The following is a 20,642-nucleotide window of genomic DNA, read 5'->3' on the forward strand; positions in this document are numbered from 1 at the left end:
ACACAGAACTGTTGAAATTGGTCCCAACATCAGGAACTTCACATTATTTTAATCTGAACAGCTACTCTGTTTCTAGGTTGAAAGCTAACCACCCAGTGCACCTGCAGCAGAACTGCAGTGATTTTAACCAAATTCAGTTGTTAAACCCAGATGAATGCAGCTCTTACTGGGAAGCAAGAAGTTTTCTCTTCATTCTGCCATTCGAAATGTGGCATTGAAAAACTGCAGTAATCCAAAGGTCCCAAAGTCAACCTGGTCTCAAGTAGGTAACACAAATATCACTGCCATGCAACAGTAAGGGATGCACCTCGCTTGCTATTCCATCTTCATGAACATAACATCTTTGAACCCACAAATTTAAGGCAAAAATTCAACTGGTCCCATTTACCTGAACACATGTTTTCTTGCAATCAAACATTTTCTGGTTTACAGTGATACACAACAGGTTTTTTTGATGCTGGAGATAAAGTTCATTAATGGTGCTACCAAAATTTTGGCAAAAATTCCAAAATCAGATTTAAAACCACAATGCTTCCCTTTTCAATTTGGCAGCATTTTGAAAAGACAAACACAGTAAGACACACAAAGATTTTGCTCAATTTTGACTAAATGACCTGTGTTTTCACATGATAAATAAGCAATGTTTTATATCAAAACAAACCAAAAAACTGCATGAAATGAAAGTTTGTGCTGTTTCATGATCACAGTATTTTCTAGTTAAATATATCTGCTCTTTGTTATATTCCTGGCACCCAGGACAAAAAATCTTTAAATATATATTTCATGTAGGCAATAGCTTCTTTGCATATCTCTCTTCAAAAAATACTTTATAGTAGTATATAAATAGGTAATCTACGTTTAATTTTATAATCTTGCCTCAAAACTATATATCTGTTTCATTTTTGTAAAGTATCAATTTCCCCAATATTATTAAAGCTGACAAACTATTGAAATGGAAATGCTGTCATCTTCCATAATAGAAGTAGCAATTTTCTAGGAAAAACCCACAGCAACGCTCGTCAGTTGTTTTAACCTGAGCATTTGGCCTACTTAGAGTAGCAGCTTTTTTTTTTTTTCTCCCCATCACACATGCTCACATACACACATTCTTGCACACACACAGTACAAGCACACACTTCCAGACACTGGTAGGCCACGTAGTGCTTCCCAGGTTCTACAGCAAAGTGGGAAGCAGTGTAGCTAACAATTTAACTACACTAAATATACACAAGCAAACACCTTAAGGCAACCACTGCAATGAGGGGTTTAAGTTGCAGGGGTGAATTTCTGTTGTAACAAAATGGGCTGTATACAGCACACATACATGCCTCTTTAACCCTCCAAAACAATGAGACTTTTTTTTATATTTTGTGCAAATTTCTAAGCCTTCTACCACTTAAGGCAAAGAGTTTTCATTAACAAAAAAGGTCAGAAAACATCCTTATATCTATCCAGTAACATTTTGATTTGCTACAATATTTTCTTAAAATGTGCACAAGTTCATAGTAGAGGTACTGGGTCCCCAGTACCTACTGATAAAATTATTTCAATGGACAACATAAATCTTGAAGAAAAAAAAGGACCAGAAAAAGCAGCTTCAAATATGCATATAAGCAACATCAACAACAAAAGTAGTTAACTTAAGTCTGCTAATACTGAAACTTCATAACGTAAAAGTTTGATACTAATTTTCAGAATCTTACAGCAACTAAACTTAAGTTTTAAATAAATACATTTCTGTTCATTCACATGTCGTGGTCAAAGCAGATCAGTGCCATGACCCTGCTTGCTGTTGGTCAAATTCCCCTATTAGTCTCTTAATATGAGACAGCTTCCTGTGGAGATACTCACACCTACTCTTGTCTTGATAGTAGGTGGGGCTACACTGTAAAGATAAGATAAAAAGAAAATTAGGGCATGAAAACATTTCTGCAGAGTTTAATATTTTGCGTTCTTTGTTTACAGATAGCTTTGAGCCAGTCTCAGTGATTACCACCTCCAACAAATCTGATTTACCTTTTGATACTCTTCTAAGATTTCCTCATGAAGGACCTTCAAGAAAAAAAACCACGAAGACGATATGAAGAACATTTCACTACTACCAGAAAACTCAAATTTATGTAAAACTCTAAAAATACACTCAGTTTTACTCAAGATGTTTTCTTATCCATGAGCCACCACTCTTCTGCATTGCAAAAATAAACCCCCACCTCCCCACATCACCCAAGATCTGCAATTAAACCTGTAAATAGGCAACAAAAGGAGCATGTGTTCAAATATTCCCTTTGAGAAGTCGCTCATGCTGCTGTGCATTCACAGACAGCTCAAACAGGTGGAGTTTGAGGGCTGAACAACTTTTTGCAGGGTTTTGCCATGCTTCAAAAAATCAGAGCTAGCCCACACAGAGTTTGAGCATGTATGTAAATTCTGCAAGGTTTCCCTTTGTCTGATTGAGCAATACCAGGGATTTTAAAATACTCCTTCTGCTCACGAATACATTTGCAATCCGGCCAAAAGCTAAATAAGAGCCAACCAAAAATCCTCATCGTGCACACAGAATTAAAGAATTCTGATATTGAACATGTGGAATTTCTATGTCCAAATAAGAGAAGTCCAGGCTGGAAAGCCAGAATATCAGGTTTTTAACACCCTTCTCTGCTAAAATCATAGCTAGGATCACCCACCTGGAAGATGAGCAAGTTGTGGCTGTAGGTTTAGTTAAGCATATAAAAACATGGGAAATAGAGGGTCAGGCGCTGGTTTCCATGCACTTCCAATCTTCTACCCCATCTGTGTAACTGCACTCCCTCACCTGGCCAGGATGCTGAGGCAGTCAGCAAAGCCTGAGCCAGTCTGGTAATTCCAGCTATTCCTCAGTCTCAGACACTGAGCCTGGCAAGTCTTTTAAAACCATGTCAATATGATTTAACAGACAAATACACTGAAGAGTCTGCCTGTGCTGAAAATGTGGACTTTTGGAAGGTATAAGAGGGAGATGAAATGCAATCTTCACAGTTTTATCCTTCTTTACCTTATATTCTTTGGACCCTGGAGAAAGAAGCTTCCGTTGTGCATCAAACTGCATGAATCTCTGGTTAATACTCTCTATCCGAGCATGCAAGTTCCGGTACTCATCGTACTCTGCATTGAAGTCATTCTTGTAACTCTGGCGTTGCTCATATGAGACTACAGTTATGTATTTTCTAATGGAAAAATAAGCATACATGCAATTTTACACCAAGGACATTTTGTAGTGAATATCAAGCATAGACACCCAATCAGTTAATTATGTGACTGACTTTGCCTCTACATGTAAGCACGTGCTCTAAGAGAATGTATTTAGGTAATTATAGAAATCTACCATATTTTTGTGACAGTTATTTGCTAATATTTTACTTTTTAGAGTTTTTATTCAGAAGCAAAAAAAAATTGTAGCATACTTAGAAAACATCAGCAATCATTCAAATATAGAATGACCAATAAATGCATCAGCCTCAGTGAAAGAAGAGAAACTGCTAGATTATAATCTCTTTCTATGAAGAGACAGGTTAATTAAGCCATATTTACTTTTGAAAATTCATTTTCATTACATGTTTGGAAGGGACTGCATTTATGGAGTTGGATACGGCTTAGGTTTTTGGCTACATTTGTGCCTAACAGCAAAGCATAGTTAAGGATAAAATTTGATTATTTTAGTGGACACCAGTTCCATTGTTGTCCATTCAACTAAGGCATATGCAATACAGCAGCAAAAACAAATTGTGGAGAAGTCTGAAACTAAAAAAAAGCCCATCACATCACCTCCTAAGGAGGGCAACCCATAAATGCTTAAATCCACTGATGCAATTGAAACTTTCTTCATTCTTCTCTCCCTCAAATCAACATGAACGGATTTAACAAGCTCATTATACAAATCTGAGATGAAGCGTCAATGCGAGTAATAGATATAATTTCCCACCGCCATCACACCAATACTTCTCATCCTCATAGCCTAAAGACCTGGTTCTGTGTGGATGATACAGCACCTCCACATGGGGACAAATCCTTCAAACCACCCTTAGACTAATTTTAACGAGCAGTAAAAATTTAACAAGTTGAAAGTCTGTACCAACACAGGTAACTTTTGCTGGTGATGTATCCCAGGCCAGATGCACCTGATGGGAGTATTAGACAGTTTTTAAAGGAAAACTAAAGATGACTTCAACATTTTGGGAGGTACCTGTGTAGCAATAGCGTGGAGTACTGGCTTATGCACAGTTACATCCCGCAGCAAGAGTCCTGCACAGGACAAGAGACCAGCAAAGCACTCACAATGTGTGTGGAGAGGGAAGAAATGAGTAGAAGTGGGGAGAAATGTGAATCTGTTTTTTCTCCTCTAGCTTTTGCATCCTTTACTCTCATAATCTTTATATTAAGATAGAAAGTATCTTTATGCTAAAGCTGTGATTATACTCATGAATTATGTTGCTCTTAGAGACAGTAAGAGAAGCTGGAATAAACTATCAAAGTCTTTTAAACTGGATCAAATTGCAGGTGCTCTCAGGTTTCAGTCTTTCTGTAATGATCAGGCAGGTGTCTGAAACAGTGTGACCTGATTTTTTTCCAAGACACCATGGCCAGTAGGTTATCTGTGAGGTTGTTCCAGAGGTTGCTCCTTTCACAGAGAATTTATCATTAGAGTTCTTACTCCCACTCAGAACTAAACCAACTGTATGAAATCTTGCATGAACGCTTTTTTCTTTTGGTTTTTTTTTTTGTGTGTGTGGTTTTGGGGTTTGTTTTGGGTTTTTTTTAACTTTTAGCAATGGCTATTGGCATCCTACTTTAATATTAGATTACATCAAATAACCATATACTTTAGTCCTCAGTATCACCGTCCTCAGCTGATCGGGAAGCAGACAGCAAAGAGCTGAATCTGTCCACTTTCACCCAGCAGAGGCCGGGAATTAAATGTTAGGCTGAGAACTCAAACCTACATGTGAAGCACTAAACTGCTTCCCTGCAGGGCCAGACTTACTTTCAGTCTCTCCACGGAGCATCACTTACTCTATTAAATATGATGTAGGGCGCTACCACGCCATCTACTTTAATGCAGATGGAAGATGCACCAAAGTTCAAGTGCTACAGGGAAGCCTGACTTCCCTTGCTGACGTTATTCCTCGACAGAAGCTGGTGAACCTGGCAGTTTGCAGCATTTTAACAGACACAATTCTCCTTCCCCTCCTGCACTGCAAATATGACAAGGGGGCTCAGCACCACTACTGCGGCTGATGCTGCACAATTGCACTGCTAGGTAGTGTCAGGCTCATCTTGGCTTTACTTACCGTGGTGCTCATTTCAGCTCTGAGCACTAAGGTCCCATCAAAACCTTCTCAAACTCATCCTTTCATCCTTCCAACAGAGGAAAGAGCTTTACATTGCGCCCCACCATGCCTCCCCCCCCAAAAGCATTTTTTTAGGAATTCAGGTTGCACTGACCATGTTATTCCAGTTACTCCACTGCAGCCTCCTTCAAGTTTCACATTTTTAAAAAAAGGCCACCAATAAAACAGTGGGGAAGAAGCCCAGACACTTGGCATTTGCACAAGCTATTCCTCTGTTTTACAACAGTAAAGAAAAATCCTGTTGTTAGAAAAGTTTTAATATTCTAAAGTATTTAGGCAACCAAATGATTCTGCTATTAAAGCTATTTCATTTTAAAGCAAGTTCTTTAATACTTGTCATGGATGAAAACCTTTTTTATACAGCAGGTAAATTTTAACTTGTAGGAATATTAATCTGATATGTGACTTGTTTAGGAGCTAAAATTAAACTTACTGGGAAGTCCTTCTGTAATTTTACAGACTGCAATATACCAGTCATTGTAGATATGCAGCATTTCAATGCAAGATTAATGCATTTTTATCTTGCTTTGTAGTCAAAACTAAGCAGCTAGAATTCAAAATCTACATTGAAGTTTTTCTGTTTTCTCTAGCTCTTTGGTCTGCAACTCTATGGTGAAATCAGATGTTTTGCTGTAGCTTTAAGTTAGTCAGTGGCCATTTTACATCAAAGCTTTAGAAATAACGTTGATGGTTAACTCCTGTTAGCTCATATATAGGCTTGGTAATGCTGGACTTTAAAGTCTGCTATCTTCCCCCCGCAACCTTTCCATCCTAGATGCACTAAGCAGTGAAAACACAAAAAAGATGTTCAAATTTACATATTCAGTATTTTAGTACTTGGCTTTCCTCCTGTATTGCCTCACCTCCAAAAAGAAAACAGTGCACATTCATATTCCTTTTTTATTGTGTTCTTGAAGAAGAATGAAATTAAATGTTTCAAGTCTTCTTTTAAAGTATATTACAAATTCTTTTCCCCCACAATAATTAAGGGACAACCTCAGAGTTTAAAACTTGCAGGTATTTGAATAAGGCAGCTGGGTGACTTAAAGAAACTTGTCACTATACTAAAATCACATTTTGGTAAATTTTCCATTTTGTAGCTAACAGTTTTTATAGGTGATTTTTCAACTGCTCCAATAAGTGGCAAGACACTTAATTATTATTTTACTCACACGAAGTAGTCTGGTTGTTCACTTGCTGATGAAGGACCTTCTGTGGAGGCAGTGCAAGTTTCTGTAACTCCTACAGAAAAGCAGAATTTTGACACTTGCGATGAACAGATTTTTTAATATAGCCAAACAATACCAACCTGATGGGCTTGAAAAAATCCTTTAGAGTTTTATTCTCACAGTAAATTACTTGGAATAAGCTTTATAAGTTAATAATAGGGCTCACACGACCTTCTCCACAGTAGGTAGTACCAGGGTTTAGAAAGAAGGCATGGCTACTTTATTCTACAGGTTCTGCACTACCGCAGTATTAACCCGAGGTCAGCTTTTCTTATTTGAAGACATGACGTGGCATCTGCACAGCAATTCAAATTATGCAGTAACAGAGGTAGCTGCACAAAAGACAACAGCTTGATATATACATATACATATATTTATCTCTCAACATTCAGGTTCCAGTGAAAAATAGAGTAGAAAGCTGAAGTTCCTTTCATGCCATGTTTTTATCCCTCTTTCCCTGCCAATTACAGATATCCAAAGTTAGATTTAATTTTAGCACTCTTCTAAGCAGGAAAGTCAATAGCATTGTATATGGGTTACTGGCATTCAGGCTTCAATAACCTGCAACAAAGACTTGCTCCTCATTAGCGTGGCAATACTGGGTTTGAAAGTTATTTGCACTTGCAAATTGCTCTTTTGCTCTTTTAAATGGCATTATGAAAGCACAGTACACTTAATCTCTAATCCCTCTTTTTAAAGGAATATTTCAGGAGCCCCCTATCTTTTTGATAAATAAGAAAAACAGCTACCATAGGGAAAAGTTAGCTGGAACAGGAAGGAACACTCACTATCTTGGTAATCTCTCTCTGCTTTTCATTTTGGGTTTTGTGGCAAGCTTAAAAAACACACAATCCCTTATATTCATTATTATCTTACATTGCCACTGTTTAAACACAGTATTTCTGCTAAAGTGCAACCATTCTTGCCAATCTCTGAGCCATCTGAGCTTTAAGTCATGGGGAGAAAAAAGAGCTATCATGCGATGTTCTACTCAATTCTTTTGCTTTTAATATTAAAATTATTATGTGGTATAGCAGGACTATAAAAAGAAGTGTAAAAGTGGGAACAAAATTTGAGAGAAATGCAAACAGTAATATTAATAGTCACAGTATGTACAATACAACTTATGTGAACAGTTTTGCTGTGAGCATTTCATTTCCAAAAATTCAAGTGCATTTATTGACATGGCTCGGTCCATTTGAAAGATTCAGCGTCAGCACCAACTTGAAACATGGTACAAGTTTTTCCTTCCCTAGCTGTTTGGATTTTTCTTACTGGCTTCTGGAGAAAGATGCTCACATGTTTATAAATTCAAGCATAAATATTTTCAAAGCAATCCTAAGCCATGAGGGCACTGTGTAGTATGTCCAGGGTAAATGTGAAAAGACCATCTCAAAGCACCCTTCTCTACAAGCACCACACTTCAAAGAGGCACCATGCACACTCTGAAGATGCCTCTGGGCTATGATAGGAAAGGGCTAAACCGGACTTCTAATTTGCGGGCCAAACCTCTGAAATTAGACAACACACAGATTTAACAAAGGAACTGAACTCTGTCCTATTGTGTGTGTGTGTGTGTTAAGAAATCAAGTATTATTTGTGCATTTCTGTTTAGCCTTTCAATGCCATTTTAAGCGTTCACCATTCCTACATCTTTTGAAGTAATAAATTCTGCAGCTAAAATGGAGACAGGGTCACAGCACAGTTCAAACCAAAACTCTAGTAAACCACATACCAATTTAGGTAGGTTTTAGACTTTCCATGAAAAGGCAGAGTTTGATGAACTGCTGTGATACATGACGAAATACATTTACATCTGATCAGTTTCAGTAAACTAGCAGGCAATAAATGTGACAGGTTTTTATCCTCAGCGTTCAGTCTTTAAAACTTGCTGATGTAAAAAGTAGAGTAACTTTCAGTGAACTGTCAGTTTACTGGAAATCAAGCAAAAAAAAAAAATCCATTCCTTGTGTTTTTCTAGTACCTAGCTCTTCCTGTTAACCAGTTTCTGCCCAACAGCAATCTATTCAATATTTCTTTGTTCTAATGATTTTTGTACTACAGAGTGAGAATTCTTAAAAATGAACCTAATTTTAGATAAGGTTCCAGTAGAACAGCTTCTGGGTTTTGTTTTTTGGTTTGGGGTTTTTTTGTTTTTTTTTTTTTTAAACTAACAGTTACAATGTAATGCAATGGCAGAAAAAAAAATATTGATTCTTCATGACCATAAAGCAGGGATAATAGCAAAGCACTTAATATATAGCAAGTGGTCTACTTGCATTTCCAGTCCCTGTTTTTCCTGGCACCTTTTCACCAGGGTTACTCATATAGCAGTTAGGAAAAGCAGCATATTAATACCTTGACCTGAATCCAAATGGAAGAGCGTTTTCATCTTGGCAGTTCCTTCTTTTTGACAGTCTTTCTCCTTGCTCGCGCTCGTAGCATCCTGCATTTTGCTTGTGTCCTCCTTATTATGCTCTTTTACCTTCTCAGAACTTTGGTGCTTCTTGTCTGCGGGCTTGGGAGGCCCCACCTGCACCGCGGCAGGCGCTGGCATTACTGAAGGAGTCTGAAAGGTGTATTTTCGTTGCTGGTGCCCACAGATCCTACTGCTCTTTTGACCGAAGCTGTCCACCAGCAGGTCTTGTGTCCTTTGCCCCTCAGGGGTACTGGGAGAGTGGGAGCTGGCAGTTTGAGGAGGGTTGGAAGTGGGAAGGAAAGTGGGAGGCATTGGCAGAGGAGCAGGAGTAGCTGCGGCTGGACGGCGGGGAGGCTGCGGCGGTGGAGGGGCGGCAGTGGTGCTCTCCCTGGAGGCAAGCAAGTGGCTACTGCACGATGGCTGGATTCGACTGTTCAGGTGAGATATCCTCTGCTTTTTGGTCATCAGAGGATTGCTAAAATTGGTATTCAAAACCCATTTCTGTAATAATAATTAAAAAAAGAATAATAAAAATCTGCAGGATTAAGGTTTGCTCCTGTTCTGAAAAAGGAGCATTTCTGAACAGGCAATTGTTGAAAACACATCTTTCTTATCTAAAAATAGCTGTCAAACAAGGAAGTATTGCAGCTAAACACATGGTTTATTTCACTCAGTTTCTAATCTTACGATTTAGCAAGTTGTTCTTTAAATCTACAGCTGAAAGGCTTTGGGAGAAAGCTTCTTCAGCAGCTCTATCAAAGGCTTCACCAAAACGATTATGTCAGGAGGCTATTGTTTAAGCAGTGATTTCTGTTCGGCCTGGGTTAAGAGTCAGCTTTTGCTGTCACACAGCTGTATGATTTACTAAAGCAGCCCTGAGAAGCACACAGCAGTGTGCTTATCAGAGTGTGTTAAGTGCAAAGCTGATCAGAACAGGTAAAACCCCTGGTTTTGCTGCAGGTACCATTCCAGCTATTCTCCAGCTGAAATGCTAGTTCGCATCCTCTTCTTTTAGCAAGCACACACTGCTCATGTTGATGCGCAAGTAGGAGTGCCAGGCACAGCTCTGTGCCACCCTGTTGAAATAAACCCAGATTCTGTGTGTACGGAGGCAGGTGTAAAGAGGTCCCTGGGACCTGCACCATTTCATGTTCTGACTGGAAGAAAGTTAACGAAGAACAGAGGTGTGTCCTCCCTCCTCTACTTAAATGTAAATAGCTCAGTGCTGAAAGACTTTCTGTACTTCCCAGCTTATTGCTCTACACTGCACGCACTGAAGTGCAGTTTTAGTCACAGAAAGTATCAAACTTTAAGGAAAAGTAATGCCTTTTATGCAGAGTTTTCCAATCCTCTTCTAAAAGGGTTTGCATTGTCCTCTTGTATTGATAGGAAAACAGGACGTACACATTTTAAGTCTGAAAAGGCTGGGAGAAGGCAGATGTACTACCTGCTGATTCAGAGCTGCCTTTCCACACCTGGGCTACCCTGAATGAAAATGGGTGCTTAAATTATGCCAATAGGAAAAAAAAACAACAACAACAACAACAAAATTCCTCCAAATGGACCACTACTGTAATTTGTCCTTATTCCAGGCTTTCCTAAGCTTTATATTTACACAGTAGCACTAGCACGTTTATGCATATTTTATATAACTACCACATCACAAAGAACCTTGAACACAATGCAAGCATGTACCAAAACCACATACACATCTTGTCTTTAGAAGACCTTCCTAGGCACCAAGATAAACAAGTTATGTGGCAATACAAAACAGTTTTAAGTATTTAATTAGAAAGTACAGGGTTGTGTAACAATAATGGGCAATCAAGAAGTTCAGCAGGTGATTTTAAACTCTACAGGCAAGTTTAGGCTTCTGCAAGGTCAGTGTGCTATGGATGGACAGTTACAACTTAGGCCAATGTGTTGGCTGTTCAAACACAACAGCAGTAGTCTCTGTTAGATATCTAGGTGTATTTACAAAATACTATGTAGGAAGGAATTGCTTATTTTTCTGAGTATTTTAATAAACATTCTGAAATACAGAACACTAAATATAACAGCCCTTAAGCTATGTGACCATAAGTTTTTTCAGGCTTTGAAAGTGCAACCACCTTTTTAAAAAAAAAATCCAATTAGAAATAAATGATTCAGTTTTTCATGTGTTAAAGACAATATCAATGCTTCACATCACAGCTTTTACACCAGTATAAGGTGTGATAAATCTAAATACACTGTAAATAACGTTAAAAAAATAAAAAATACCTGAGAAGTTGATGGAGCACCTTTACTAAAAATTACAGCAGATTCCAAACGACTGGGGCTGGTGGCATTCTGAGATGACTGTAATTTTCTGTAAGGATGACCCAACATTTCAGGTTACAAGGCAAAAATGTCTATGTCATAGTTCTTTCATTATAGGGAAGACAGACATTCATTTCCCACAAAAATGTTTTCTAAATGGCTATTTTCCTTCCCCTAGAGACTGAACTTACTTAGCAAGTATTAACTCCAATGACTGTTTATCTGTTTCATTGTATCCAGGCCAATCCTTTTGAATGTCTTTAAACACAGAATCCTTCAAACCGTAAGAATTATCCTTTGGATTCAGGATGGCTACCTACAGGAAGACATTTAAGAAAACAAATGTTCATTATACCTAAATGCAAACTACAGAAATAAGATTGGTACTGCAAAGCTAAATCAAAGCTGCAAACAAAATCATGCACCAGTTTTCCAGGTTTTTTAGATGTGAAGATCGAAGTAGCTGTCATGTAATGAGCACCAATTTTAAAAAATGTGGTCAATTTGGGATGTAGAAATTTGAATGTAAGAAAATCCCAAATTGCTGCAAGCATGTATGAATCGTACTGTTGTGGTTTAACCCCAGCCAGCAACTAAGCACCATGCAGCTGCTCACCTTCCCCCCCACCTAGTGGGATCGGGGAGAGAACTGAGGGGGAAAAAAAAAAAAAAAAAGTAAAACTCATGAGTTGAGATAAAGACAGTTTAATAGAACAGAAAGGAAGAAAATAATAATAATAATAAAATGACAATAATGATAATAAAAGGATTGGAATATACAAAACAAGCAATGCACAATGCAATTGCTCACCACTCACCAACGGACGCCCAGTCAGTTCCCGAGCAGTGATTTGCCCCCCCTCCCTGCCAACTCCCCCCAGTTTATATACTGGGCATGACGTCACACAGTATGGAATACCCCTTTGGCCAGTTTGGGTCAGCTGTCCTGACTGTGTCCCATCCGAACTTCTTGTGCCCCTCCAGCCTTCTTGCTGGCCAGGGGTGAGAAGCTGAAAAATACTTGACTTAGCCTAGACATTACTTAGCAACAACTAAAAACATCAGTGTGTTATCAACACTCTTCTCATCCTAAATCCAAAACATAGCACTATACCAGCTACTAGAAAGAAAATTAACTCTATCCCAGCTGAAACCTGGACACATACTCTTACGAAAACCTCTCTCTGCACGATCTATCTGTTTCTTTGTCTTTAACACAGCATTGAGAATCAAGACAAACCATGCCAAAACTTTAAATCTTACTGCATGAAATATGTTGAGAGGCCTAGTTTTTTATTTGTATTTATTTTTCTTTTTTAAGAACTGAAGAACATTATCTCCACATACAAATTCAGAGTTGTTCAACTTCAGGAGGACACCTGCTGTTCTTTCATTTTACACAGCTATACTGCTATGGCAGAGCACAGACTGTGCCTGGAACAATGCATGTTTTCCCTCATCCCATTAACAACCACAGTATGTCATCATTTGTCTTGATAAACAGAATTGCTGTTCCTTCTCAAGTGCCTGAGGCACAAGAAACTATATCTTTCTATTGAATAATTGTACACGATAACTTAGCTAACACTAAACTTGTTGTAGTACAAAGATGAATTATACACCTATCCCATTACTTTTAAGCCATATCAAAGTTTTACCTAATGGGAAAATAGTAACTGTACTCCTATCTAACAAGTTATATTGTGAAAACAAGATTTAGTGCTAAAATGTTTAAGGAGGGTTGTACAGCCCACTCTTCATCTTGCAGATACGGGTTCATTACAGCAAAGTATTGTCCTGAGAAGGTCATGTGCATGCCTTGCTGTATAGCTTTGAAAATAAAATGGGTTTGTATCTTCCTTAAGAAAAATACAAAGTATACTCAAAAAGTAAAATGAGCTAGTAAAACCCGGAGACCACTGACACCTAAAGTGCTTGTTTAGACTTCATCACCTGACACCTGTACAGAGTTTCAGAGAAAGCCTCAAAGAAAAACAGTCTCTGTCAATTTGCTTGACACAAAATGCTGAATAACTCATCAACACACCACCACCACTTTTTGCAGCTTTGCCTGTTTTTTCCTCCAAAACATGATAAATACTGCTATTTCATGTCTGTGTGCATGTCTGTCTGGCTGCAGCTTAAAAAAAAATTAAAAGTAACAAAGATACCCTGAAACAGTAATTCACCTGTTAAAAAGAGAACTAAATCTGTATTATAAGAGAAGTAAATCTGTGCATATTAGATCTTGGCAAGTTCAGGCTGCTGATTTTAGACTTGTACAAAAAAATTCATTATGAAGCTAAGAAAAACGTGAGCAAGGCGTTTCGGGGTGTAATGCTGCTAATAGGACCATTTCTGAATGCAAACCAGTACCTCAAGGTAGTTCACACCACATACAGGAAACAGACTCCAAGAAAGTCTCCTTAAACACTGACAGGCATAATGGGGCAGAAGAAAACTTCTGCACCTTTTATCCTCTGAGGGAGCCGAGCTTTCGGAATTTTATAATCAACTTAAAGTATAAATTGACTACTTCAATTTGTATGTAAGAACATGGCTCTCGTTAAATTGTGTATGTCTTCAGGATGAAAAAACCCTACCATTTTACTGGGCAAACAAAGCAACAACACTTAACATATTCAGGGAATGAGTTTTTAAAATTCAGTGTAATATCAATCAAAGCTGTATAAATGTTGAATTTTACTCACTTTGATTGGTCCCAAACCACTTTTTGCCTAGACAAGCAGGAAAAATTCCTACTTTACATATTAATACATGCATTATTCAGCCACTGTCTATGGGTACAGGGAGAATTTAAAAAGTAAGGGAGGACCCACTGCATCATACAATACTTTGAGAAACCTTTTCTGAACTATTTTAATAGAAAATTAGTAAGTGACACTCTTGAACACATAGCATAAAAGTTTAACCTATACCACATTATAGGGTTACCAATAATTTTGATAGATATGATAACAAAATACAGGTGGAACTTAGCTCAAAGGAGCACTGGAAAAGCTACTGAATAGAAAAAGGTTTCAAGTAAGGTAAAGACACAATCCACATCATAGCAAAGAAACACTATGCTCAGAATCAGATCACCACCTTTTTCATTTACGGTTTGACTGGAACACCCCTCCCTGGATTGCAAATCTAACAGATCTCAAGAGAAGACAAGTACCATTGACAGGCCACCTAATACATTCAAGTGAAATACTAACCTATGTGATTACCAAATTTCTCTTCTCCTAAACTCGTCCCAAGAAATATTAAGTACTATGACAAACTATTTCACACAATCAAGACAACGTGTGGCATTTTCTCTCAATTAAGCAGTTAAGCAGTCCAAGTAAGAGAGAGAGGAAAAAATAAGACATTAGGAGCAACAAAACTAGAAATAGTTAATTACTTCTGCCATTCTAGCAATACAAAACCACTCCTCCCAGATTTTTCAGTCTTTCTTTCCTTTCCTCATGTTGACTTGCAGTTTGGGGCATCTGTATAAAGTCTACTGAAAAACAAACAAGGAGCATTACATAAGTTGTTTATTATTTTCTAATTTAAACACTGGAGTAACACAGCTCAAAATTATGATTAAATGAATAGCGGGAGGGAAAAATTGCTGGCACAAACTCCATGATCTTACCTGCCGAAGGACAGTTGCAAGGGAATTCCTGTCCTTTTGGTTGACACCATCTCTCTGCAAGCGGGCAAGTAACTCTGGTTTCTTGTAATTCTTCAGTGCCAGTAAGTGAATCACCCTATCCTTGTATGGTCGCTGAGAAATAGCATTATGTGCACGAGTCTTCCGTACTGTGTTTGCAGAGGTCACGCGTGTTGGTTTCTTCGTCTCGGGCACAGTATCTGGAATGTTCTGTGGTCCTCTCTTCACCTGTACTTTTCTTCCTAATGTAAGGGGGGGGGGGGGGGGGAAGTGACATGAGAGGTTGGGAGAACACAAGAAAGTGCATTTAAAAGACTTTACCAAGCCAGATAAACGTTGAAAACTGTATCTAGTTAGCATTTCAAGATGTATAAAAATACAGGTAGTAAAGATGCATTGAGCAGTAGGAAGACTTTACTGATTACTTCTATAGATGGTGCTTTTATTATTTTTCCAGTTTATAAGCTCAAGCACTGAATACCCCAAATCAGGGATTTTTCTTTTTCTTTTTTTTTTTTTTTTTTTAAAGACTACTCTAAAGTGTGATGCAAAGGTCTTTCATCTAATTAAAAGATTCCCCATTAACCCCTAGGGAGACCAACTCTACACAATTAATTGCATCACTGCTTAAAGCAACTACCAACATTTGGTGTTAATCACTTGAGTTACACCACATTTTAAGCTGAAATGTTCCCCTCCTATTAAATAAGCCCAGGTTTGTCAGAAACAATACACCAAATATCTAACACTTCCTGGGACCAAGGCCAGATAAGTTTCAAAACATGGCCTGCATAGCATTTTGGATCAAACTCTATAAAAAGACATGTTTCTCAACTGGAAGAACAATCCAAGTGCTTGCAAGTGATGCATCCAGGATTTAAAAATAACACCACCCAACCTGAATATCAGTTTTCCAGAAAAGACCCAAACTTCTCTGCGTTTTTAAATAGCATTTGCTATCCGACAGAAAAAAAAAAAAAAAAAGCTTTATCAGAATATTACAGAAAATCATTGCAGTAAATATTGTTTGCAATCCAACAGAGGATGTGACACAAACCAGGCATTTTTCTGAAACCAGCAACTCATGTTTGGTACATGAGGGAGACTTAATGAGTACTGGTGAGAAAATCTGTAGCTTGTTCTCTTCTATCAGACACACAGAGACTGAGCTGTGCTTATGTACTGCTCGACCTCAGGAATAGCAAAAATTTGTTTCCATTTTGCAGTGGAGGCCAAACTTCTATAACCTTTCCACCCTGCATGTTCCCTGGACTTTGCCCTTCTGCTTTTTAAGAACAAACCTAATAGTGCAAACACACACAATTACATTTTTAGAACAGTATGAACTTGCCAGTTGCTTATTGAACCCATTTCAAATGTTTTGACAAGTTAAATCCAATGTAGATACACAACCCCCCAGCACAGCTGATCGTATAAGCAGCATTCAACCAAAACACCTCCTAAAGTCATGTCACTGAATCACTTAAAAAAAATTAACTGAAAACATAACCAAGCATTAACATGATTAACAACCCGAGTTCCTAATTTGTACTGCATGAAACATGTTGCAGAGTCACTCCTGTGCCCTACCAGCAACTAGACCTGTCCTCCCCGAGCTTCCTCAATGTCAGCCTGAAACAAAAGTACCCCTAAATATCGTAATTGCCCTACTGCCAGTCTTCAGACCCATTTATTTAATGTTAAATATTCACTTAAGATCTATTTAAACCACCAACAAGAATCATGCAGACCATTGACATGTAAAATAGAACTTCCCCAATGAGGAGTTTTAAAATACATGTGGCTCCTCTCATGCTGCCATTAAAAGAGCAGTTTAGACAATACAGGGGAAGCAGTCCCAACTCCGTGTCCTGGTATCAACCCATGCCAAGCTACCTGAGCGTCAAGGCCACATACAAAACTAAGTGTATCTCCAAAAAGCCATGACAGTGCTGGCTTAAAATGCTCTGCAGTAAGCTGTGGCAGAGCAAGCATTGCACAATCACTGTCAGGGATGTCCGTGCTGGCAGAGGGCTGCAGCTGCAGCCAAGTGAGAGCCTGTTCTACGTAATAAAGACAGATGTACCTGGTTCAGCTCACTGCTGTGGGCAGGACCACTGCTGCCTGTACCACTGAATGCCTATAAGGTGGATGCTCACCTTGCATCTACCTGCAGCCGGTGCTAGGCTCCTCGGGGAAACGGTACTCAGAACTGTTTAATAATGAATGATACTTCCTAAACGCTTTTTGTTTTGTGGAAAACGATGAAATCCATGGGAAGGTGCCAACATTACCCTACTTTAACTTTTTTAAAAAAAAACACAACCAAACAAACATGGTCCTGTGGTAATTGTTGCTTATTAATGATCACGACATAAAATAAATAAAATTTAATCAGCATTAGCAAGTGTGAAAAGCAAAGTTTTTCATATTAAGCTTATGAATTTGTACATGAGACTTCCCCAATGTTAATTTTTTTAGATTACAAATTAAGCTTAATGGTTTAGCACAGTATTTAGGTACTTAAAAGTACTGTTACAAAACCAAAACATTAGCTACTAAACCAGAGAATCTAAGTGCATGGGGTGGTAAAAACCCTCATTTTGATGGTCAAAATTTTAATCAGGTAAGCAATATGGGAACAGAGAAGGACTAATGTCCAAAAGTAGCAACAGGAGGCTGCAAATCTGCAACATGAGGGCAAGCTACCTACACATGAGATCTCTGAGCACACCACCTTTCCCAAATACGTGCTGAAAAGATGAATTACTGAGTTTAAAAAACTTACAGATATCCAGTAAAAAATGAAATACAACCGTACCTACAAATGGTCCACCAGGTTTAATAAACTTTGCACTTCGATTGCGCGACTCCTCTTCTGCCTGGGTCATGCGCTCTTTGGTCATCAGATAGGACTCACTTGTTGCACATACTGTAATTTTATTCTGTATAGGTCCCAGGCAACTGAGTTGCGAGGCTTCAGAACTACAAAAACATTGAAAAAAGTTGAGCCCAAGCACTAGTTCAGGTTTAGAAGTATGGTTGTATCAGGAACTTTAAAACCTGTCTTAACAGGTGAAGAAAAACGTTTTTCAGTTCTGACAGCGAACTAGGGCACAAATGCATTTCAGATTGTCTCTACACATCCAAATTGTATCAGTTTTACCTGTCTGCATAATTACGATTTCCTCACATAACCGTACTTGAGAGGAAGGCTGAGGGCAGCGTTGATGGCTGCTGCAATGACAATTACCAGGACCACTCAGGCAGTTACACTGACACCCTAATGGCAGCCAGGTCCTGCTCCGGAGGCTTTCTGCCGGCCGCCCGGCTCTCGGCTCAGGACACATCTCCTCTCCTCCCCCTCAGGTGGCCGGCAGTGGCCCTGGGCTAGTGGTAGCCCCCGGTTGCCAAGCCAGCCTCCCCTCCAGACCTGTGCGCGGCCTGCGCCCTGCTCTCCCCCTCATCTTGCTTTCCAAGATGTCCGCCCTCCCCGTGGCCCGCTCTGTGCATATGACAGCGCTGAGGAGGGCTGGCGGGTCCACCCGCCCGCTTCTCTGAGGATTCGTGTTTGGTAAGAGGCACTGAGAGGAAAAACCCTGCCTGAGGGGAAGGACGGTGAGGTCGCCTCCATAGCGTCAGGCGTTGGGCTTCGGGAAGTGTTTATGGAGGAGCCCGGCCAGGAGGGCACCTTGGCTGACCAACAGTGGCTTCGTTTAAATTGGCCTAATCATTACCACCCTTAACGAGTACCCCCTGCGGCACCCGCAGTTGCACCAGGTCTGACCAGAGAAAGGACACCGGCTTCAGCTGACCCTAAACACTTTAACCACCCCAAAAAACCTCCCCATCAAGGCTCCGAGAAGGGTCAAGAATCTCACGTCCCACCACGTCGTTTCTGCAAGTCACAAAGCTGGACCAAGCCACTGCCCAATATTTCAAGATGATACAGCTACAGTTTTGCCCATAGCCTAGAGGTATGTATTGATTCCTTGCTCCGAAGTCACCACGTTTACAACAGAAAAAAGGTCCTTCATGTCACCTAAAGCACAGCTTTTACCCATTGCCCATTTTCTTGAACATCACTGCCTTTATGTACTTTTTCACCACAGGAATGGCCAAGGACTAATGGAGACACTGTATAATCCCTCTCCTTGGGCTAGGCATTTTCAAAATCCGAGCCAATTTTGAAGCTAGACCTGCCTTGAGCACAAAATTAGACTAGACACCCTGCAGAAGCCCTTTCTGGTTTTATTTTTTTTAAATGACTCTTCATGTAACACTACACAAGTTTTGCATTAACCTTGCAGGCACTTTGCACTAACTGAGAGCTGGCTACAAAGGACGTCGTGAAAGCTAGTCTGAATTAGATTTGAGAGATTAGTAAAACCACATTAAAACTACGTAGGCATGCTATTCAGAATGATTCAAAGCTAAAGCAGCTTAAATTTAATCTTACTTAAAAAAATACAATTTAATTCAATGGAAGGTGCTCCTTCCCAAAGAAGAAAGTGCCCTAAGAGATGCTCAGGAGAGGCAAGCCAGGAGCAGAGGCAGGACCTCTCACCTCAGCATGCACTCCTGCCGCTTGCTTTGTGCCAGCCTTGGCAGCTGTCTGGCCCCTTTCAGATACAGTTTAATAAAAAACAAACCAACAGAAAAAAGGCAAAAAACTCCCAAACCCCAAAACCCACACTGCCCCAGGCTCCCCCAGGTCTGCTGGTAAACTGTCTGGCTTTTTGCCAGTCCTGTCAGTTAAGTGAGTTCACTGACAGACTGTATTACAGTAGAAGAGACCTAATGCAGGGCGAGAAAGAGAAGGATGAGGTTGCTGAGAGATCTCCTGTTAGGCAAAGAGCTATTACATCAGCTCATTTTCTTATTGCTCCCAAAACCCGCTATCTAGACAAATCTCTGTTTTGAAATCAAGGGCAGAAGCTCTCCTGTGACTGACAACCTTGAGCAGCACCTTTTGGACACATATGTCAGTGTACGTGTTTGCTATCAGCTTCCCAGATCAATACACAAACTCTGCCCGTGATGTCCTAGTTAATCAAATGGGACAGTTATTCAACACCACTGGACTACATTAATACTACGCTGAACATAATATTCTACAAGCTAAAGCACACTTAATGTAAAAGCATGGTATTTTCTTGCCTTTTTGGTAGACATTAACACTGTTCACTTTGACTCAAAGGACCAGGACAAGCCGCTGCTGTGTTACGTTTGGGTTCTGAAACACCATGGTCATGCAATTATGGATAAGGTCACTGACTTATGTGGTTCTTAAAATAAAACAACTATCCATCAGGGCCAGCATGCTAGCATGCTGCCAGCCATAGTCATATTTACATATGGTTGTAGAATGGATCTGGTCTAGCTTGGATGATGCTGAGCTCCAAATGCTTTTAAAAATAGCACTAAAAGGTGAGAAAGTACTCAAAAGGCTACTTTTTCAACAGCGAAACCAAAAAGAATTCTATGTAAAGGCAAGTATTTAAAATTAGCAAGAAATCATGCTATTGCTAGGAATTAATTTTCTACTGCAGCTCATTACTAGGACCATACTTCTGCTAAAGGTTTTCGCTATATGCTCAAAGCCACAGAATCTACTTAAATTTGCCATGAAAGAAAACGTT

General features: G+C 39.3%; 1 protein-coding gene across 1 annotated transcript in view; it reads right to left on the reverse strand.

Moving 5' to 3' along the window:
- Nucleotides 1-208: 208 nt before the first annotated feature.
- Nucleotides 209-20,642, reverse strand: part of ELL2 (elongation factor for RNA polymerase II 2) — a 42,633-nt gene continuing 22,199 nt past the window's right edge. The window contains exons 4-12 of the mRNA XM_069776007.1: nt 17,822-17,985; nt 14,983-15,242; nt 11,525-11,649; nt 11,295-11,382; nt 8,972-9,533; nt 6,557-6,626; nt 3,032-3,203; nt 2,017-2,052; nt 209-1,885 (exon numbers count right to left, since the gene is read on the reverse strand). Of these exons, the coding sequence (XP_069632108.1) occupies nt 1,769-1,885; nt 2,017-2,052; nt 3,032-3,203; nt 6,557-6,626; nt 8,972-9,533; nt 11,295-11,382; nt 11,525-11,649; nt 14,983-15,242; nt 17,822-17,985 (1,594 nt within the window). The 3' untranslated portion in view covers nt 209-1,768. The remainder of the gene's footprint in view (nt 1,886-2,016; nt 2,053-3,031; nt 3,204-6,556; nt 6,627-8,971; nt 9,534-11,294; nt 11,383-11,524; nt 11,650-14,982; nt 15,243-17,821; nt 17,986-20,642) is intronic.

Source organism: Haliaeetus albicilla, chromosome Z, assembly GCF_947461875.1.
Source record: "Haliaeetus albicilla chromosome Z, bHalAlb1.1, whole genome shotgun sequence".
NCBI classification, from domain to species: Eukaryota; Metazoa; Chordata; class Aves; order Accipitriformes; family Accipitridae; genus Haliaeetus; species Haliaeetus albicilla.